The 24009-nt window shown below is 39.0% G+C and overlaps 1 protein-coding gene across 1 annotated transcript; it reads left to right on the plus strand.

The window, feature by feature from the left end:
* Window positions 1–849: 849 nt before the first annotated feature.
* On the plus strand, window positions 850–23083 carry LOC140229259 (rho GTPase-activating protein 24-like). Its single transcript, XM_072309536.1, has 6 exons — window positions 850–1100; window positions 10576–10701; window positions 14111–14243; window positions 19219–20281; window positions 21979–22092; window positions 22891–23083. Exons 1-6 carry the CDS (start codon window positions 854–856, stop codon window positions 22972–22974), a joined length of 1767 nt encoding a protein of 588 aa, XP_072165637.1. The 5' UTR covers window positions 850–853; the 3' UTR covers window positions 22975–23083.
* The last annotated feature ends 926 nt before the right edge of the window (window positions 23084–24009 follow it).

Raw genomic sequence — 24009 nt, forward strand, 5'->3', positions numbered from 1 at the left:
CAGACTAAAAGGAATGTTCAGACCAACCTTCCTGAGAATGGATGTGAGTATTTCATGTATTAATAGCACTTTAGAATATGCTTTGCTGTGTGACTTCTGATTTTCCTGTGTAACTTCTGATTTCTTTTCTAATTGTTAATGTCTGTGATTGACTAACCAGAGTCAGTGTCCTGTTAGTTCTTGCTTGTAGACCCTAGAATGTGATGTCACTTAAAGCAATCATGTCTCATCAGCGAGAGATGAGTCTGTCATCTAATCTGTCTATACCTGGGTTGAGGCCATGAGTTACACCCGCCTCTACACAACCCCCCCCCCCCCCCAACTCACAATCCCAAGATAACCAATCAGAAGATCCCTGAAGGATCAACCTTGTGATTAATGCGTTGCTTTGATCTTTGGGCATGAGACAGCTGTAACTCTGTCACATCCATGTCTTTTGTTTTTCTCGACATCGATAGTGTAAGCTTTCCACAGTGAATGAGGTAAGTAGTCAGACAAGTCTTATGATTTTTTTGCACATCTTCTCATTGGGCATTTTATGGGTAAGGCTTATCTATCGCAAAGAAGAAGAAAAAAAGATATGGATGGCTGTGTAAGAGTTTTATCATTTCATGTTGGCCATCAGTGTCCTGAACACCTTTACATCAAGGTGTTCTGCCATACTGCAAGAAGAAAGAGATAGGACTTTTCTCTCTCTACAGAATGACTGTGCAAACATTTGCAGAGGAGTTAATATTCTATCTAAGTCATGTATTGCTTCCAGATGGAATGTTGGGGTTCCTCTCACACGTATGTCACTTTGCCATCCACTCCACTGTCCCACCAGAACGACATCCATGTCTCGAACCGGAGGATGACGGACCGCGTCATCCACATCCAAGATGAGGATGTGCTCCACCGTGGCTGGCTCAAGAAGCAGGGCGGGGCCTTCCGCTCCTGGCAGCGGCGCTACTTCAAGGTGGCCAACGACTTCATGTACTACTACGCCAAGGAGGACGACACGCGGGTGCTGGGGTACATCCCGCTGCGAGGCAACATCCTCAAGAAGCATAGCCACAGCCCCGAGGAGCCGGGCAAGTACCTCTTCGAGATTCTGCCAGGTAAGAAGCCGGGGGGCCACCTGTTCTCCTCCTCGTGTAGTTTTTCTCTTTCTGGCAAGATTCTCCAAATTATCTTGAAATATTCACCAGAGATAGGGTGACATTCAAATTCAAATTCAAATTCGGGATCAAGCTACAATTTACCTTCAGATATAGCATTGATTGTAAGGAATTAGGAAGAGGAGTCTTGGATTTCTGAGAGTTTTGGGAGTACAATGTACTTTTCAGTTTCTGTTGAACTGTATTCATTGAGTTTTGAAAGGACTTGTCGAATGGTGAATTGGCATAGTGAAAATTCTTTGTATGATGTCGTAATGTCAGGGTTTGAAAAAGAATGGCATGGGTGTAAAAATCAAACAATGTTTGCATTTCAACTGTCATTTTTAAACCCGCAAGTAGTTTCCTGCATTAAATTGTTGAGCTCTTGGCATTATACTAATAACTGATAGTGACCTGCCAGTATTTCCCCACTCACGTACCATTAAAGCACAGAATCCAAACAGAACGCTGACATGTGTGCTGGTCCTGGCATGACAGATGTGAGCATTACTTCAAAGGCAGGAAACACTTTATTTCCTTCAGTTCATATCTGTGGGATCATGCCTTCATTATACGCCAGCCGTACTACAGTCCCATAGCTTCCTGTTCGTCTGAAGTTTAATACATAGCAATAGATAGTCACACAGAAGACAATGCCAGTGAAGAAAGGCTTCTTGACACGTTGGAGCCATGCTAGAATTTTGATGCAACATTATTGACAGACTTATTTATTCATTCCACTTTGGGATTCTGTGTGCAGGTAGCTCAAATTAAACATGCAGTGTTGATAGAATTATTTTATGCACACTAATTCGCCATAAGTGTGTCATCATAAGGCATGCATACACTTGTACCTCTTGATTATTCTGCATTCATTATCTCTTTTTATTTCAGTTTGTCCTCAAAAAGAAAAGAAAAGATAATGTTCATTATCATATATTATATCACGGGAAAAGCAAGGTTAGAAGTAGCACAAGTGTTCATTACAGATCTGTATTCTCTGAACATCTTCTCCATATTCGTTTCAGTTTCATAAGTTGAGTATTGACAGGCCTTTTAAACACATAGTTCAAACTGAATGAATAGATATCAGCTTTTGTATCAAATGTATGGTGATACACGTATCAATATAAGAATTATTTTGGTTTCAGTTAATGTCTTTTTGAGAGAGATACTCTACTTTGTATCACTTTACATCTGATGTATATTAAACTTCTAGCTTGATGGCTGTGACAAATACCCTTCAGACAAAGAGAAGATGAAAGAGGAAAATAAAGAATATAGATTTCTGCATTAAGTTTAAAGGCTGAGTTCAATCTTCGTCAAGTCTTCCTGTTCAAAAGGACACAAGGTCATATGATCAGTAAGCAGCTTACTGCAATAGAGCCTGATTGATGTCACAGAAGGATGTTTTCTTTATGGGTATCTCCTGGTTTCCTCGCCACAGCAACAGCATCCGTTGAGATGAGTCAAAGTAAACATTGTCACTGGAGGAGCGAAAAGAAGCTTGAACTCTAAGAACACTGTGCAGTATCAATTCCTCTTCTGGTCCTCAACCTGATTACTTTAAAGGAGACCTCTGGATCATTTTCAGGCTCTTACATTTGAACAACTATAAATTAGTTATACTTTGAGAATTTATAGTGATTGAGATGCAGAATAAGGATCTTTTTAAAATTTATAACAAATTGCAATGAACAAGGATGATGACACGGCAGCCTCACCAGAAGAATGCATGAGTTGAGGCTCATGGAAACAGATCAAAAGAAGATGGCATGCATACATTCTACACAGGTGAACTTATTACACTGCTACATCTCTGAAATATGTGAGCCTTCTATGTCATCATCATTATTCAGTGCAATCTGTTTCAGGTTTTTCAGAGTACTGGTTTCTCTGCTCAAGGACCACAATTAATTCAACAAATCTGTACATGGAGCTGTCAAGTTATGTACTACATGATGTGAAATTATGAAAATCATCTGGAATGTATGGCTTGGCGTGACTCACCAGTACTCGTTGCATTTTCTCAATTTGAGAGGAACTTTTGTACTACGAGTCATTCAGCATCATGCAGCTAAGCACACCAAAGCAGAGAGTGAGGAACAATGTTATAAGCTGCACATTGTAGGTCATTGGACTTGCACCCTGAAGACCCTAGGTCCAAGCCCAGGTCCAAGCCCTCACTTGGGAACACTGTCTTGTAAAATGAAGCGCTGCAAGGATTAACCCCCTTTTTTGGGGGGGGGGGGGGTGGATGGGAGGGTGGCTGCGCAGTGGTGAAGAGGAGAGAAAAGGAGTTATGGGAGAGTCCATGTATGAGCACTTTATATTTCCTTTGTGCTTTAAAGCTACTGTTTACTATTGGGAGCAGTGATAAAAGTTTGAATTAGCACATTTGATGTACATAGTTAGTTTTTTGTTTTGATGTACATAGTTAGTTTAGTTGTATCACAAAGCACCCTACTGTACAAAAATTTTGCATTAAAACTGCAAATATTAAAAGGGATATTTCCTATAAACCATCACGATGACTGTTTATTCTAGTGAAGGATTTTACAAATAGTAAAACTATTGTTTACATTTTAGATATTAAACAATACCAATTTTACCTAACAGTGATGATACTGATTAACATTTTCATGTTGGTTATTCTTTTATCCCTAACTCACATTCTAGAACTATTTTGAAGCACTAAAGCTGTTTGTTTGTTTGTTTTTTTTAATCTGCAAATGGTAGCAGGAGGCTTTAATAGTTGCAATACAGTTACAGAAGCTAAATAATTCTTACAGTAAGTAGGAGACACCAACCTGTTGGGTTTGCAGACACAAGAACTTTGACACATTTTAAAGAAATGGTACTTTCTCTCTCTCTCTCTCTCTCTCTTTTTTTCCTTTTTTTTTTTTGGGATCAGTGAATGACTACAATAATAGCAGACTAACCCACAGCCTCCCTCCTTCCTTCCCGGTCCATGCTCCAAGAGGTCACTTTTAATTTTGTCACTCTGGTCTCATGATTATGTTGGCTCCCTAGGTATATTATCACTGATGGTCACATTTCCTGCTCTTCCCTTAAAATTTTTTGCCCTTTCCACAGACATAGGCTTGTATCTTCTTTGCACCATTGCTAATTATAGAAACTGGACAAATTTTCACATGCAGCCTCTTCGATCTACCTCTTCCTCTGGTTTGTTTTATCTTTTTTTTTTTTTTTGTCCCTTCAGATCCAAGGAATTCTATCAGTAAGTGAATATTGCTTTTGTGTGCAGTAATCAGTATATCTGAGAGATGTGTATCTGCCAAATCAACCAACTTTATTCTTTTTTCTTTCATTCAATTCAAAAGAAGATGCTTTGATCAATATCTGCTGTAAAGCTCAAATCATTTTGCATTTTTTGGCTCCTGATTTGTATTCTGTAAACCCCCTGTCTGTTCCTATCCCCCAATCCCTGGATAAACATTTTAGCATGAAGAAATGTCTTTAATTGAATTGAATTCAATTAAATTAAATTCATTTCATTTCATTTCATTTCATTTCATTTCATTTCATTTCATTTCATTTCATTTCATTTCATTTCATTACAACTCAATTCATATATTCTAATTTCATTCTTTGACAAGAACTTACGCTTCTTTTTATAACAAAGGAATAATGTAGACAGTACATTGTGGTAAGAACAGAGTACACAACAATAGGGAAACATTACTATAGATCAACATTGTTGTAAAATCATCAAGTAAACAATGGGCCTGTGTAATGTAAGAAAAATGGAGGGACCAACTGAAAAGACAATGCTTGTAATATGTGGGCCCCCACTGAGAATAAAAAGAAGTGAATGCAAAAATAGGTTTATAAACTTACCAAGGAGATATGACTGAAAACAGGACAAAATGAGACAAGATTGACATGACACTGAGACAACAGAAGAGAGCTGATGGTGTGACCTGCAGAAATACATCAAGATAATACTGTGTGGCCTCATAAGGGAAAGAAAAATGAAGGAATTGTGTAAAATGACTTGAGAAGAGACAAAGCTAGGCAAAAGTAGTTATAACTGGACTCAGATGATAGTACATGTAGCAATAAAATCTGATGCAATGTAGATATTACAACTGTATAATGATAGACCTATAGGCAAAGTTGATTATGTGGCATCATAAGATTGTGAAAGAAAGACTTCAATCTCTACTTAAATGAATTTATGGAAGGAACAATTTTGAATATTGTTATTCAGTGGATTACAAAAATGTGGGCGAGTATAAATAAGTGTGTATATGACATGATTGATTTTTGGGGAACATCTCGTAGAAGATGGGTGGGAGTGCATTAATTTTTTTATAGATGTTAATTGTCCCAAATGAAATAAAAACAAATTTTCAATTTACAGCATTATCTTTGTAATGAATACTCTGCATTTCCTGCAGATTTGTATGGAAATGATCAATACAGATCAGAACAAATTGATGTCCAATCAAGGGGGGTCTGGCATTTACAATAATATGTATTTTGATGGTTCCAAAATTGAAATTGTGTCTTGCAGTAAATTTATGCAGATTCATGGGGCATTATCAGTGAAGTGATACTTTGGCTCTTGTTGAAGGAACTTCATATGAACCCTTATCAGACAGAAAGATTCTATTATGTAGAATACAAATAGGATCATCTCCCTCCCCCCTCTCATGTATACAAGCAATATTTTATATCAGACCAGGAGACCAAAACTTAACAGTTCAAAATGATGTATGTAACATATATCCCAAGGCTGAACAGTGCTAATTATCCAGCTAAGATACTCATACTTTTGTCATTATCCATTTTTCACTTCTGGCTCATTTTGTACATTTGATGAGAATGTGGATGATATTTGAAGTGACTGATATTATAAATGAACATCATTTCTTGTAGGTTTTCTTTTCTTCCATTTGGTTACCAAAACTTAATCATTCACTCAATTGCTCAATGTTTGCTTGTATTCATTTAGAACTGTGTCTCTTTGCCAAAATTATATCTCCTTTCACTCGGGACTTTCCCTTTACTGGCTGTATTTGAGATGTCATCCATGAAAGATCATGTGGCCTTTCACAACCTATGATCATGATCCTGTGGTCATGATCCTTCTCATTACATGATATCTGTATCATAGTGCATGTATAAGTGGAAATGACATCGCACTTAAAAAACATTTTGCAATGCTTCATGCGAGCATTTTAAAGGGACCGTACAGTTATAGTTGAGGTGAGGATTTAGCTTTTAATGTTTTGGGAGATATTCAGAAACCACTCTGTGAGATGTCAAAGAGCATGCAATTCTAAGGGGAACTAAAAGTTTATTTGATAAAAATTGGTTTTAAAATGTCCGAGATATCCAAAAACAAGGTGAAACAAAGAGATGCTAATAAAAGATGTGGCCTGTCACCTTTAATCATTATCACTTTTTTGGATATCTCAGCCAGTTGAAAACCAATTTTCATCAAATAAACATTGAATCCTTCTTAAAATTGCATGCCCTTTCATATTTCCTAAGAGGTTTCTCATTATCTCACTTAGGAATATTATAAACCTGAAACCTCACCTCAAACTATACTGTACAGTCCCTTTAAGTGATGGACTTTTGATTTTTAAAGGCATTGTTTACCATTGGGAGCAGTAATTTTGAAAATGTTTGAGTTATCACATTTGATGCATTTGTGTAGGTCAGTTGTATCACAAAACATCGTACCATATAAAAATTCCACAATTTTAAGGCATATATCACTATTTTTTCCTCAATAAACCATAACTGCAGACAGTTTATTCTAGAACAAATTTGATAACTATTGTTCACATTATAGAACAATTGATTATAAATATCGATTTACATTTTTACATTGGTTGTTTCTATCCCTAGCTAACATTTTAGAACTATTTTTGAAGCACTAAAGTTGGGTTTTTGTTTCATCAGCAAATGGTTAATAATGCCTTAAAGTGACAGACTTTTGATTCTGAATCCTCTGACTGCTTTTGATGAAATGACAACAAATGACTGTAGGTACTAGGAAAGAGACTAATATTGTGATTGTTTCAATCAGCAAACCTTCCACCACACCACATTGAATGCCATGACTGTGCCCTGTTCCTGTTTCGTTTGTGTGTTTGTCACGAAGTTGCGGCTGATCCAGTCTCATTTTCCAACAACAGAAATTAGGGGTGCTCCTTATCAATGACTCAATCCATTACACTAGACAGCCTAGAACACTACCTGCAGCAGCTGATATATTTTTTATAAAATCTGAATCGCCTTGAAATTGTGCCATTACCCAAATCAATATGTGACTGCGCATCACAAAACCAATAAAAAGTTGCCCACTCAAAATTTACTTGAGGACTCAAAATATGTGAAACAGGTTATATTCATCAACCTTTAGTTTGTTTGTTTGTTTGTTTTGAGAGAGAGCAATTCTTCTTTTACATAATCCTCAAGTTTATAAGCTAAGGATCTGCTACTTCATAATCTGCTCTCAACTAAAGATACAGATCTAGTGACATTTTGGTGGTTTGTGGTGCAGGGTCACATATAAATGGCAAACTATATACTGTATTTCTGCAGATTTCTTTTGCAAATTTCATGAATTACCTTTGAAATGTGAAAACAACAGCAAGCAAAAATAACATTAAAAATAAACAATGAAACCACACCAGTGCTAGATCGTGCACAACTAGGTATTATGATAAGTCTAGCGTATGCCGCTTGGGCCACGATGTAGCGATATCTTGGGCATCACAACATAACATGCTAATACGGTACTTTAAATGCCGACCATACTACAAATTCTGCTTCTTTACACAGGGAATCACCTAACAAAAACTACTATGTTGTTGCTTTATATCACTCATTCTTATTTCTTGAAAGGTGAAGTAGTGATACTAGACCCTCCAGCTTCAAAATTAACAACATATAGAAATGTCAACCAGTAGCAATACAAGTAGAAAATATCAGTACAAGTGCTTGCAAAAATTTCAGCTCGTACAATATTCTTCCAAGGACAAAAACAAAAAGGAAGAGTGTGGCTCATACTCAATCACAAAGACTCTGCTACAGAGAGAGTGAGAGAGGGAGAGCAAGAGGAAGGAGGGACCGATTTGCTGTCCTGGTGTCTGCAAGTGCCATGGAGTTATTTTTAGCTGTATTATGATTGTCAGGAAAATGACACAACTCTTCAACAGGCAAAAGTTATTACATCTATATAAGTCTGTTGATATTTGTGTGCATTATAGACTGCCGATGTGTCAGATGGCTCCTCATTAGTTTGGCTGTACACACATGTTTTTTGCATTAATTGTAATCCGTCTGTCTATTTTTTTTTCTTGTTATCGTCATTTGTACTTTTGCAGGCCAAAATAAAGGAAATACAGTCATTGCAGTTGAACGAATATGTAATGTAAACATACATGCCACATGCAATCATCACTTGCATTCGTTGTAAATGCCTGTAATTTGCAGTAAAAGTAGATAACTTGATCATATTTCTCAAAATGTCATTTATTTCAGGAGCACTGAGGTCATAAAAAATGATTGCATCTACAGATGTCAATCATATTTTTATCAGTTCTTTTTATTAACTGGACTTTGCCACAATGTTAATAGTTTACTTAGTGTCATGTGACAATCAAATTGTGGCTTCCAAGTGACCTAAACTCTGCAAACTTTAGTAGTGGACACCTGTCATAAAATTGATGCACTGTGGAAAAAGACAAAAGAAAGAGGAATAATGACTCACATGATGAGTGCTCATTTGCAATTTGGAAATGGAATGATTTTGACAACTTGCTATGTCACTATTTAATGGTGTGTGCGTGTGTGCGTGTGTGTGCGAATATATAAATATGTGGAAATTATCTAGGTAGCCAGTTTATCATGATCTGCACAGTCAGAGAACAAGAGTTTGTGCCAGTTCCACGCAGTGCCTGGTAGACGTGTGAAGCATGGCCAGCCTGTGGGCTTGAACCCCCGTGACCCAAATTGCAATTTCCTTCCGCAACTTTGGGAAGCCACTGTGAGTCAACAGACAGTTAAACAGATTGGGGAGGGGACTATACAGATGGGGAGGGGGGCAGGTACCCCTCCCTTTCTCTGTAAGTAAGGGTCATGATTCTATTATTTGCTGAACTAAGACACTTCTCTGAAGGGCTCAAAATTCATCTTCCACGATTTGGAATTTTATTGCAGTGGGTAAGGGTCTACCAAGAATCTTGCCTGGCTGATATAATTGGGCAGGATGATGAGTTGTTTTGGAGTATTTTGAGATCAAATGTGTATTAATGAAAAGTAATTTAGATCGTAGTACACATCAATCATTCCTGGAGTGCCCTATCCGTTCAGTAATGGGTAGATAGAATGTTAAATGATGATCCATTGTGCCCTGGCAGTACATGGTGTAGTATTTCCCAACAAACTGCATGCACTTCACTCTTGCAGAGAAGATTGATTAATGCTGCTATGGTCCAATTTGTACTAAATTATAAAATGTTACGTAGCAACCACGCTAAGATGTGCTCTCAGATTGAAATACTGTAGGCATATCTTTATGGCTTATATTTCGCATGTTCATTGTATCTATCAAGTATCTATAGAGTTGTCTATCCAGATTTCTAGTTAAAAGTCAGGAGTCTTCAGCAAAGATTTTATAGCAAGATCATGTGCATTGATGTAAGCTGTAAATTTGCAGACAGTTTGCACAAGTAGCCGTCATAACAAACTTGTGAAAGTCTTCCTTTTAAATGGACTGGAGGATATCCATTATACACCAGTAAATATCATCATCCTGAATTATCATAATGAATGCAGAAACTGAATACTAGTAATGGCCCTCAAGTGCAGTTTGATGTGATATGAAGTGAAATATTAATTGTCATTTACTGATTAGCTGTGCTGTGTGGCATCAAAACAACAAAGGAAATGTGAGTGTAGATGAATGAAGTTTTCTTTCCTGTTTTGATGGGTGCCAGTAGATACCGGTAGTAAATGAGGTATACAGTCAACACAGTGTGAACTTTCATGCCATTCAGAACAGTTGTAACTAAGACAATTAAAAACAGATGTTTCAGACTTACAATAATCAAACATTTACATGAATGAATTCTTGTTTCAAGCTGTTTTGATATTACAGCTGATTGACAATTGCCCTTCAGCGGTGTAAATGATTATATTTTTATCTTTATATGCTGATGATCAGCAAATGTCAATCAGTTGCAATAATCAAACATATAGCTAGCTATCTCCTCGCACTGTTCTGACACCGATTGGCCAGATTTGTATGTCTGCTTGAGCAAGTTTTCAAGCAGACATCATAGTATTTACTAAGTATCCTCAATCTCATCTCTTTCTCTCTCCCAACACCACCACCACCGCCACCACTGCCTACTCCACCTTTACCACCCCATCCATCACCTCCTCCCAGGCAAGGCAAACCATGGACGGTTGCCGGGCAACCACGACAGCTTTCTCCTGTGGGCCACCAGCCAGGCGGAGATGGACGAGTGGATTCAGGTCATCCGCAGGGTCATGTATGGCCGGAGAGGTGGAGGTGAGAGCTGTTGATCAAATTGACCAAAGTCTGTGACATTTTTGACAGTGTAGGCCAAAGAAGGGAGTTATTTATTTTATTTTATTTTATTTCTTTTTTTTTGGGGGGGGGGGTTTAAATGTCAGCAGGAATTGATTTCATCAGATTCAAGCCAATACAGTATGTCCCCCCAAAATGTTGCAATCAGGTTTTTGCATGGATTAACTTCCAATATGATTAAATTGTCTAAATGCTACTTCAGGGTCTTAAAATACCACATCTTAGCTTTATTTTGCAGAAAACCCCATTCAATGTGGTCAAGTGCCACAGAGAAATGTGGATTGTTGTGAAGCATGTCTCATGTCTTATTCTTCCAAGTTAAGCACTTTGATGCTCTTGGAACTGCATTATGTGTGAACACAATGGACAAAACTTGGAGGGAAGGGATTCCTGACATGCTCTACAAAACTCCTCATTTCTCTGTGACCACTGAAGCAAATTGGATGGGGTTTTCAGCAAGATGTAGGTAAGAAGTTACAGTTTCATACCCTGAAATTGTAGGTGGAGAGATTCACTATTTTCAAAGTTATTATTGCGGAGGATCCTGTTGTATTTTTTTTTTTTGGGGGGGGGGGGGGCATATGGTACAAATGTAAAATTATGTTGTGCAAGGCAACCCTTTTCCATTGGATTTCTTGGTGGACCCTCCATAAAGATGCTGACATAGGAGATGCTGGTAATGATCATGATGCTGACACCATTGCTTTTTCAGCATAATCTCCCTTTCCATGATGTTTTGTTTAGGGTGAAGCTTTGGAAAATAATCTGCCACTACACCAAGTATATTCAATTGCCAAATGCCCCTGCCTTTCTCTGATTTCTACTACCCCCCCCCCCCATCTTCCTCTCCTTCTCTCTATCTCTTTCCCTCTCTATCTCTATCTTTCTTTCATCTTCTCTCTTTTAGACTTCGCAAGTAATTTTGTAAGGTAATTTTGCATTCAACATTACTTCCAAAACTTGAGTAAAAGATTATGTAAGATCTTCCTTGTAAACTGTACCTTTGTAGGAGCAAGTACCCTTCAAGCAGGGGAAATGGTGAATGAAATGATTGGTATGCAATTCAGATATCAAGAGTTAATCTTTGTAAAAAGAGCATTAAGCTAATTGGGAGCCAAAGGCATTCACCCCCTATTCAGACGCAAGCCAGTTTATACCAAAACTTGATAAAGAAACGACGTACAAAGAATCATCGTATAGCCGATAGACCGTTCAGACGCTAATTTCGACCATTCCGGAAAAACGTCGTATAGATGTGCAGTTTCTCACTGTTGTTATGGTCATGAGTGACTGGTACAAGGTCACCTTTCGTGCTCGCTCCAATTAAGCCCCGCCCAGTTATACCGTTCTATGGTCGCCATACGTTCAGACGCACAGTGCACACGATGGAATGCTGATTCGTTATCAAGTTCTAGTTCGAAACGATGCTCTGACCGTCGTTTCGCTATACGTCATTTTGTTATATGTTGTTTCATTAGTCAGCTTTCAGACGTATAAATTCATCGTATAGCTATACCGTTTTGGTATAGCTATACCGTTCTAGTATAAATTTTTTGCATCTGAATGCCCCGACAATCTCAAATATGTATGATTAGTTTTGGCATGGATTATACTTTTGTTGGTGAAATCTGTCATGTACAGTAATTGGTCCTTGGGAATGAGATATACATTATGAGGTATAATGCAACTCCATAAGATGTCATGCTCAAGGGCTACAGTTGCTTGGCTTGCTGTGAGTATGGGCTCACAGCCAGAGTTACCATATGATGGAATGACTCACAAGTCCCCATAGACATCAATGCAATGTTCGCCACACACACATGATTTGGCTACTTCCCACCTTGTTCCACAAAGGAAGAAACATCGCATACCTGCCAAGGTCGCTTTCATGTTTTAGCCCAGACAGGTAAAGGGAAGCTTCAGACTCTCGTAACTACTAGGTCTCTCTTCATCATTGGTAGCCTCTATCCAAGGCTGAAGTAGTCTTTTGTGGGCCTCTATCTGTACAAACTTTGTGTGTGTGTGTGTGTGGAGGGTGAATCACAATTTCTGTATGATGCACTTCAGATTTTGATCTAGATTTGAGCTTTTATGATGTGTAGATTTCATGGGATATACAAGTTTGTTTTCACATTCATTCAAGAAAAGGCATCAGATGTTACAAAGATACTTGTATGCATCTGGTTTTTCTGCAAAATGTAAAATTGGGTATAAAACAGAGCTTCTTGAATACAGTACTAGTCAGGAGACAGTGCTAAGGTTCTTTTGTAATCCCCAATTTGGTCAGTATTAACTGGTAGATAGCAACCATAAAATAGGTCATGGGCAGTGTGAAATCCCAAGACGGGGTGACTCAGGAAAGTGTCTGACTCCACTTTACAGGGCCTCTGTCTCTGTCTCCAGCTACCTCGTCCCCCCCCCCCCCCCCTTATTTCTTGTGTATCTGACTCCCCCTTCATTTCTCCTCTCTCCCTGTTGGGCTTATTTTCCCCTTTTCTCTGTTTATCTTCCCCTCCCCCTCTCTCCCTCCCTTTATTTCTCACCTTTTCTTCTCCTACTCCATAAGGCTTTCTTTTGCCCTTTTCTTTGAAAAATCTGCCCTCCTCTCCCCTCCCCCCTCCTCCTCCTCCCCCTCCTCCTCCCCTTGTCTGCCTCTATCATCCCTTTGTTGCTCCTTATCTGTCCGTGTGCCTCCTAACCCCCCTTGTCTCCATCTCTGTGGGGTGACAGGAAAACCGCTCGTCACTTCCCTGATAGGGTCTGTCAGAGAAATGTAGACCCTCGTGAGCTCAGGAAAGCCCATTCCTGTGTGCTGCCAGTGCCCATCCACATTAACTCATTGCCTGCATTCCTGAATTCAATAAAGTACAGTGTATGTGGAGACTTTACGATCTGAATGGGAGTGAGTTAGTACCGAGTTTGAATGATGATGCTGTGCATTCAGTCAGACGGCATTGGAAGCTGGTTTTAAAATATGTTTGACATTACGACAAAGGAAATGTATAGAGGGCCAAAGTGATGATGTCTCAGTCTTTTGTTTGAGCATGGTTAGCAAACCATTGTGTTCATAAATATTTGGGCTGCATGAGGTTGTGCAGAACCAGTTTCCATGGCAATAAATGGCTACATACTTTAATCCAGTTTGTAATGTTTAGGTTTGGACAATTTGCATTCATGAAATATTACATGGGAAGTAAAATTATACTTTTGGAAGTACCAAAATTATCATTCACTACCAATTCCCATCAAACTTCTCTGAATTGCAGTTGCATATAAAACTGACTATTTCTCTTTATAAGAAGCTTAGTCTCTTAATATTAGCATATGAAAGCAAGATTCATTGCGCAGTTTTGAATCTTCTCTCAACTAGGAATCTTTGGGCAGAGTCTGCTGGACACAATCACCAATGAGAGTCACACGACGACGCGGCAGATTCCCTCCATTGTAGAGCAGTGTGTTACCTTCATCAAGAAGCATGGCCTGATGGAAGAGGGCATCTTCAGGTACTGTATGAGCTGCTGAGATTTTTTGAGGCAAAATTGTCACTGAGAATTGTACTACAATTTCCTAAACAAAGTTTTTTTGTCTGTAGGACTTGAAACAGAGTGCTACAGGTATACCATACATACATACATGCACACAGACCTACATTCATACAAACATACATCCATCCATCCATCTATATATACATACATATTATACATTCTGATATGCGTGCAATCATACAAATAGTACATGAAATATAAATCCTAGCTTTCAGTGAGTTAAATATGCCTCTATGATGGGCCTTATGACTGAGGGCATTAAGTGGACCAAGTTTGCTTTGTTTTGTCCCATTCCTTTATCAGTCCTTCCCTGGGAAAATAAGCAAAATGTGGAACATTCATGTATCATTATGTAGAAGTTTTAAATGAGAATTATACAACATTACAGATGTGATAGAGATATAGTATTTTCAAAAGTAAAACATTGAACTTGCCCAAGTAATCATATTGAGCTTAAAGATAATAAAAAGTTTTGGTACCTCAAAAGTTTCCCTGAATTTCCGTGTTTCAGGTTAAAGTATCTATCATATAACTAACACTGTGAGACTCACTCGCCCCAAAGTGCTCTCATTTCTTAGTAATCATGCAATTAACTGCGACCAGCAGCCCCATATGCATAGCGTAATGGGGCTTCGCATTGTAGCATTCAGGATCATGACAGATTTAGTATCGCGGTAAATATCAACTTAAAATCCACAAAATTCTTCAATTTGAAGACTTACCAATTAAGTTGAAGTCTTGAAAACAGGCTTCGGGCAACGTTTGGCTCTGCCAATAGTCCCTTTCTGTTCAAATTGATGACTGAATGTGACTCTGTCGAGAGGACCTTAGGAGAGCTACATACACTGATTACTACGACCAGCGCATACGCACACATCACATGCGAACAAATTTCAAATCCATGAACGGATAAGATGTTTGTTTGCGCATGCGCTGGCCGTCAATTCAGTGTAGCTCTCCCAAGGTCCTCTCGACGGAGTCACATTCAGTCATCAATTCGAACAGAAAGGGACTATTGGCAAAACCAAACGTTGCCCAATGCCTGTTTTCAATACTTCAACTTAACTGGTAAGTCTTCAAATTGAAGAAATTTTTGGATTTTAAGTTGATATTTACCCGCGATACTAAATCTGTCATGATCCTGTAAGCTACAATGCGAAGCCCCATTTAGCTATGCGTATGGGGCTGCTGGTCGCAGTTAGCTACACAGTATGCGTATGGGGCTGCACGCTGCTGGTTGCAGCTGGTCGCTGCTGGTCGCACAATACGTAAATACCTCGCCGCCGTCGTACGGCGGCGGCTCTGGTACGAAACCATTATTGAATGATTACTAAGACATGAGAGCACTTTGGGGCGAGTAAGTCTCACAGTGTTAGTTATGTGAAAGGTACTTTAACCTGAAACACAAACTGAGACAAGGAAATTCAGGGAAACTTTTGAGGTAATACCAAAACTTTATATTATCTTTAATAAATGGTATGCTAAATTCTTGCTGGAATCGCATTATCTATTCCAGGGGTAGATAAACAAATCTTGTGAAGGAATGCTGACCTTGTCATTGTATGATATCTGCTGTAGCATTGCGTGTCGTTTATGTGATGCTGGCATTAACACGTCTTATCATCAGTGAAATCAGTCCAGAGTGACGAGCAATAACTATCTGGATGAGCCAAAATGAGTAGCTAGAACATACATTGTTGTTGTTCATCAGAGCAAGTGTGTGCACATTGCTAATTCCTATATTTAGCATACCTGCTGTTACTCAGTCGACACGGGCTCCACTAGCATTCGCTGAGGTTGTCTAGCCTTCATGCTGCTCTGTATACCCGTTGCTACCCTTGCTGGGAGTGCAAAACATGGTACCTAGGGTTCCTGTAAAACCTGTTCCAATTTGCAGCATGACATAACAGGATGATCGTCCAAGAAAATGATAGCAATCTCTAGTTGTTGTTTTTTTCTCAAAAAAAGAGAGAGAGAAAATATGATTCATGTGTTTAAAGAGACAGTTTAAAGTTAATTATGCATGAAGCTGCTGAAATGGCAAAAAGTTTTAGTACCGCAAAGAACAGAATAATAATTCAAGGGTCTGTTTAGAGGGGTGATCATTTAATACAGCAATTGCACAAAGTATGAAATATAGCTTCTATCAAGTACAGATTGAGTGCACACATGGTTGAAGGAGCATATGGTATCTACTCAAAATAAAATGAGTAGAGAGGTTGGTTGTTTCTGTTTTTTAAGTAGCGTATGGAATTGAGATAGATTGAATGTTCATATATGTCTATGAGGTTTTTATTAGGTTTATCATATACTGTTAATCACAGTCATACTCACATTTCTTAAAACTGTCGTGCAGTTGACGAGAAAGAAATTGGAAACGATGAATGTGAAGTGAATATGTGAGATTTTAACCACATATATTCCATATTGATTGAGAGACACATTGACTTTTTTCCTGTGTTGTTATTGTTTCCCAGTGAACAGGGGGGCATTGATGCTCAACTTGCATGTATATAACTGTAACAGTTGCTCCCTAAACAAAAGTTAATTTTACTGCAACTGATGAATAAAAAAAAGACGAAACATTTTGCAATTTATAGATTATTAATAACGTGATATCATGTTTAAAAGACAAAAGACTTTCTCTGTTTTTAGGACCCCTTGAGTCAGTGGCAGACAATAAGATTGGCTGGTTAATTGCTTGGAACAGTGGCCAGATAGCCTGACTTAATTATCTTGACTTGCCAGTAAGGGGAAGCGGCAGGGCTCTCCTTGTGTCCCAAAGATAGCACAGGGCAACTGGCTTTGTCTAAAAAAAGGATCCCAACCTTGACACCTCTTAAAGAGAGAGAAAAGATTTGCTCTGCCAGACTCGTATTGTATTTTGTTCAGACAAGAAAAAAAGAAGAAGAAGAGAATAAAGGTATAAAAAAAGGTTGCAGAGACAGGAAAGCTAGGGCTCGGTGTCATTTCCGCCTTTAGCGAGTTCTGCTGAATGGCTGTTTATGCTTTTTAAAGAAGGTTTAAATTTATGATCCCATTCTGGTCAAGTGTCATCTCCCTACTTGTAGGATAAAAGCAAAATCACATGATTACTTTCTTCCTGATGTTTCCTAACCCTTTGAGTCCTAGGGTAAGTTTCCAGTAGGAATTATTATTGTGGTCTTATAAATTGGCATTTCTGAATTTCTCATATCATAGTGAGATTTGGTAGAATTGGTTAATTTCATTGAAAATCAGAAAAAATAAAAGTTGCAATTTGAGACATAAACTTTGAATGTATTTCTCGTGGAATTTGTTGCCAAATGAAGGATCAGTTTAACATAAGTGTAAGAAATTAGAGGCTTTTAATCATTCTTTAGTTGAAAGAGTAACAATAGTTTATGTCCAAAACAAGACTCAAACGAAAGAGGTTTAATCTTATTTTACCTCATAAATTATGACGGATGAATTATTATAAAAAAAAAAACTTTTTAAAAAGAGATACATCAAAAAAATACTTGGATATTTTTTTTATTTTTTTATTGGACAGGTTAAGAGTAAGCATTGCAAGGGTAGGCAGACTTATATATAGAATTGTGTGTGTAAGGTAAAATGAGAAGGGACAAGTAGAGAGGAGGATGTAATTCAAGTGATTATTTCCTGTAGGCATAGCATCTGCTTGTTGGCTCTTCATACTTCAAGAAATATCAACCCTGTGCGTATAGGAACCTTGTGCATGTGATACAAGGCATATAGGGGAATTTTAGAATCTCCTTGGGTTGGTTTTACAGGGTTGGCTATCATCATTCCATACTGTCAGGTCCACATTGTCCAGGCATACGTATACGTATATATAGCCTTTCTTTGCGTGTAGGTCTAGAATTATTCATGATCGAGACAGACTTCCGAGCCAGCATGTAAAAACTCATGTTGATGACTCTGCCATGATCTCAAAGTGGACGGAAATGAACCTATCCTAGTTTAGCAGTGCTGAGCAGCACTCAACCTGTGCGATTTTGTTCTGTTTTATCTAGATCAAACATCACAAGGGCTAGAGTTCCTCTTTTAAGTTGATAAAGTCTTCATTCCAAACAAGTTTTGGTGCATTCTGTCATTGACCCAAGAATGATATATGCCTATGCAGTGAGTTTGCATGTTCAGCCTCATAGAACTCAAACATTGTATACCACATGCTTTCCTTCAATCCTGTGTATGTGTTTGTTTGAGTCCTACAAAACTTTGATGAAACTGCAGTGCACTCCTGTTAAAACGAACATGGTTATAATGAAATTCCCGTTACAATGAAGTAAAATTTCAGGCTGCAACATTATCCACTCTACATGATGTATGTCTTTTTACTGTGTATTTGTTTAGTGTATAACGAAATTTCGATATAACGAAAGAAAACTGCCGGTCCCGAGGACTTCATTATTACGGGAGTTCACTGTATATCTGTCCATCTATGTATTTTACATGTTGCAGTATGATAGTGCATATTCCTGATGAGAAAATATCACTCAAAAAGCATAATAGATCAAAAAAAAAATAGATGATGGCATTGAAGCAATATTCATTTTACATGTAACAGTTGCCATCAAGATATGTGCAGTCTTGTATAATCAGTTTTGTGTTCAGAACCAGCATATACATGTAGAAAAGATTAAAAAATGATATTGATAAAATAAACCATGATATCAATAAAGCACATACATTTTTAAAGTTGCAGAATCAATGAACAAAATGACTTTTTCCTGTCATCAAAGCTGTGTTCAGAACCAGCAAATAGATATTGTTACAGGAATTAACATTGTAGAATTTTATTATTCTGGGAAAGACTTGCATCAATTTGTGTGCATAGTGACTGTGGACCACAGTGATTAGTTGCTTTAGCCTTTCTTGCAAACTTTAATGACAAATTTAGTCACACTGAAATCTCCTTGCAAAATCACAGGCTTCCAGGGAGGACCAACAAAGTGAAGGAGCTCCAGGACTCGTTCGACGAGGGTAAGAAGCCGGACTTCGAGGGACTCAAGGCAGACGTCCACACGGTGGCATCGCTTCTGAAACTGTACCTGAGATCTCTACCCGAGCCAGTGATACCATGGCAGCACTACGACCACTTCTTCGACGCCATCAAGCTGTACGAGGAGAACGAGGAAGATGGAAGGGCGGAGCTCATTCGGGAGCTGGCTCTCCTACCACGGTGCAACTACAACCTGATGAAGTACCTGTGCAAGTTCCTCAATGAGGTACAAGAGTATGAGAAGTACAATCGTATGGGCGTTCTGAATCTGTCCACGGTCTTCGGCCCCAATATGTTCCGTGCCAACAATGAGGACCCAACCTCGATGATGGAGGCCACCTCCATGAGCCAGAAGTTCATCCACCTGCTGATCGCCGAGTATGACACCATGTTCCCGTCGAATGACCGCATCAACTTCAGCAACGGCAAGTCCTATGAAGGACTGAGCGCCCCCATCCCGCCACCACGCCACAAGGCGCATAGTCAGTTGCCACCGGCAGGCTTCGACCTCATCAAAGAGCTCAGGGATGCACAATCGCGGGGCCCGCACAGGCCGCGGACCATCACCCCGGAACCGCTGCTCATCGATCTGCAACCCGACGAGGAGTTTGACTTGGAGCAGTTTGGCACTTCGGCATTCAACAAGCGTAGTTACAGTGTTGATGATGCATTGGCGTACAGGGACAGTATATCGGACACTGCCAGCATATCCAGCTGTCCCTCCGAGCCCAATTCTCAGCACACCTCCTTCTCTGAAACGGCGTCCATCGCGTCCACCACCACGACCGTCAAGGTGGAAGGGGAGTCGCTGGTCATGATTAACCCAGCCTGTGAGCTGCACATGTCGCAGTGTGACTCCACAACCAGTCTCAGGGATGCAGAGGCACCCACCAGGAAGGATAGGGGCCTGGGCATGGACCTCACGCAGGGTACTCCGGAGAATGACACACCTCACGTAGGAGACCTCACACTCACTTACTCAAACTTACAGGTGAGATCACTGTGTAGGCTCCAACTCCACATTTATTTGGATGTTTGTTATATAGACCCTGTGGTGTACAATACATTTATATTACAGGTAACATATGAACAGTAATGCATACCTTCCCTGTCAACAGTAAAGAGTATTTTACTGCTCAACAATGCCCTCCAAGTTTGCTGAATAGGTATGAACCAAAGTATGATGTATTATAGCGAAACAACAGTTATCTTTACTTTTTTTTTCTCCCCTCCAAGCTTTCATGTGATTTAAACTTTAGAGAGAGGATGAAGTAATTTCATTTGTGATTCATATTTGTCTACTTTCATTATTTCATGTTGTCATGAATGCTGTAGACAAGATATATATTTCAGTCCAGATACATTTATTGTGTAAAGATTGTACAAAAAAGAAAGCTACACAAACTTATGTTCAAGGAAAAAAAATTGAACAGAAGTAGCTTGAAAATTTGAACAAATAAGGCCCTCTAGACTTAAGTGACATTGATATCTATTCAAACAGTGACTCAGGATACCCCAGTTCAGTGTTAATGGTCAAATGCTTCACTTTGTTGTGCAAACATGCTCAATGTCTTGCTTACATATTTCTGGGTTCTTTTTTTAAGGCATTTCACAAAAGTTAGGAAAGTGAGTGAGGTGCCTGTTTAACTTGAGCCCTTTTGAATCATGTTTAGAGGGAGGAGTTCCCACAAATGTGACTCAGGGCTCACTACAGGCCTGTGTCTAGCTATCATTGTGGTTGTATGAGCTCTATTATTGGCTGAAGGCTCTGTGAGTGGCCTGTATATGGCCTAGGGCATGGCATTCCTCAGCATCATCAACCTATACCATGGAAAATCCCCTCCAGTATTCCCTTAAATCATCCCCCAAACAAGAATTCTCAAAATATTGGCAAAAAGAACAAATCTCACATTGTGAAAGAAACTCGAAGACCCATTGCAGTGTCTCTGAGCCCGCTGAGAGGATTGACGACCTCGAATTCACCCCTAACAAAGTTTGTTTCCAGGGAGTTGAATGAATGCTCTTGGGTGTCATCGGTGGGTATAGGGGCTGTCGGGGAGAATATCGGCGGTGAAGTAGTGGCAGTCAAGTGTGGTTTGGGGGCGGAGTGAATCAGGCTACTCATCTGAGTCATAATGTCTTCTCAATGTTGCCATGTTAACCTCCCCCAGCTCCCATCTAGGTCAGGGTGCTCTGATCTCCCTCCTCACTAGTGCTGGCCCAGGGCAAGCTAAACAACCTTGGTGTGCCAGTCATGCTTTACCACTGACCTGGTTGGACCAGTAATACTGTAAAAGTGGAAATTTTGGCAGTGTGGAAATTAGTTAAGTTCATTATTTTGAAAGTTGTTATTCCAAAGGTTTGTCAATCTGAAGACAAATAAGATTCATAATTCTGAAGATTCATTAGTGGACACATTATTTTCATTAAAGATTATCGAAGCTCAAATCATCTTCGGAGTAACAACAAACCTTGATTCATTTTTGGATTAATGAACCTTTGGAATAGTGCCACAGATGTTTGAATTAACCAACCCCATTTCATTTTCAGCTAGATTAACGAGCATCTACGTACAGGAAATGTGTGTGTTTCAGAAAAAAGGAAAGTTCAGCATAATGAACCTTCTATCATAATCGCATATGAAAAAGTAGATTTTTCACTAGCTAAATCATCTCTTTCCATGCACAGGAGCAAGTGAGAGGACTGAAATCTGAGCTTAGCAAGCAAAAAGAGGAACACGAGCAGCGTCTACGGAAGTGGAAAATCAAATGTGATGGACTTCAGATACAAATAGACAATGCAGTAAGTACATAGACAATTTAAAATGGAAATGGCATAACATTTATCACTCTGACTTGTAGCCTCTGTCATAAGATGCAAATATATAATTAACATACGATGCAGAAATATTTTAGACTTGACAATAATCATATCACAGACGGGACCTGCTTTCTATTTTGTTCATTACTATCCACTAAGCCAATCACAGCTCAGAAAATACACAGCACACATTATGTGATGCTTATTACTGGGGTGACCACTTTACTGCAAGCATGCAGCTAAAATGCAGACGTCATAGAGAATAGCTATTCAATAATAAAGTGCTGGTTTTGACATATTGAGTGATTATGCATTTTTTTTTTCTTCGTTATAATATATGTCTCACACATTCTTCATTGTTTTCGTTTGTTTTGTTTTGTTTTGTTTTGTTTTGCCCAAAAGTTATCTCACAATGATAGAAACTTCCAATTCCTATTAACATGTATAGGATACTTGGGCCCAAACAATTTACTTGTTAAAAGCACATTATCATATCCAACCACATTATACTGGGACTCCACTGTATTAACCCGTTGAGGACGGGCTGATTTTGCTACAACAGGCATTTCCAATAGACACTTGCCCGAGTATACTCAGGACTCGTCCTCAATGGGTTAAGTTGACTTTGTTTACTACTTTTTCTTTTTTTATGTGTGTGTTTGTGTGACTGTGTATGTTAAGGTCGATGATGCCAAAGAGTTGAGATAGATAATACAGCAAGCTTTAGTGGTCATGCAAACTTTACAATATCTCTTCATTTATGATTTGGTATGTTTCTAGGAAAGTGCAAGGAAGGCCACAGAGGAGCGCAACAAGCAACTACTGAAGCAGCTGAATGCATTCATCAATGAGTATGGTCCCTAGCACCTCATTGGGAGCAGTTCAAAGACCCCCCTCCCCCTCCCCCACCTCGCGGTCTGTGAACCCAAAGTGGACTACTTCTTGAAGGACACTACGAAAGTGACATCAAACTCCGTGATCGTTGTCACCTGGAGTGCTAATTCCAAACGGCTGTCGGGGACAGAAGTTAGCGCGTTGCCATGATGCTATCATTACCCCCCTCGCTGCCTTTCTAGCTGTCTTGCAGGCAAGAAGGGGTTCACGGAGACGGTGTCCATGGCCGTCACGCCACACTCTGACCCTTGACTAATGTCTTGGCATTGTAACAGCTGGCACAATGTCTGATGCGGAAAAAAAATGTACGGCAAAGATGCTATGCTGCCCTCACAAGGTTGGGTTTATAGAGGTGTTGGTGACAGGGAATGATGAAACATACTGATTGCTTCCATTGCCATTCAAAGGCTTGAGTATCAAAGACATCCTTTCCATGCAACTCTCCTCATCTTTTAATCACCAGATTTTGGTAATCACCAGAAATTATCATTTTCAACTCCATTCGGATTCTTTTTTTTTTCTTCTGTTTTTTTTTTTCATTGTGCGTAAGATTAGACAATTTTTAATGGAAACTACCTTTGAGATATTCATAATCAGTCCATGTATGTAAATGTGTTATTGTGAGTAGATGAAGTTATGGTATTGAAATCAAATGAAGTGAAGGATATTGCCATTCAGCACGGAGTCAAAGTTGACCACTTTTTTTTTTCTTTTTTTTTTAAAGCCTATTCAACGAGTCAAAAGATTCCTTGAATGGAGACAGCCATGAAAGCTTTACAAAAATAATGATAGCGCTGGGTGGAAAGGCAATACTCGCTTGGGAAATTTTCATGAATTACTATGTAGAATTAAGGAGAGAAACCAGAGTGTGCCTGACACAAAGTTGAGTACAACTGCATCAGCTGTTTTTATACATTCTTTAGATAATTCATGTGCCTTTATTTCAGAGTTATCCGTGCCAAGTTGCATCAACTTAAACAAAGTACAGACATTTCACAAGTATTT

This window comes from Diadema setosum, chromosome 5 (assembly GCF_964275005.1).
Source record: "Diadema setosum chromosome 5, eeDiaSeto1, whole genome shotgun sequence".
Classification (NCBI taxonomy): Eukaryota; Metazoa; Echinodermata; class Echinoidea; order Diadematoida; family Diadematidae; genus Diadema; species Diadema setosum.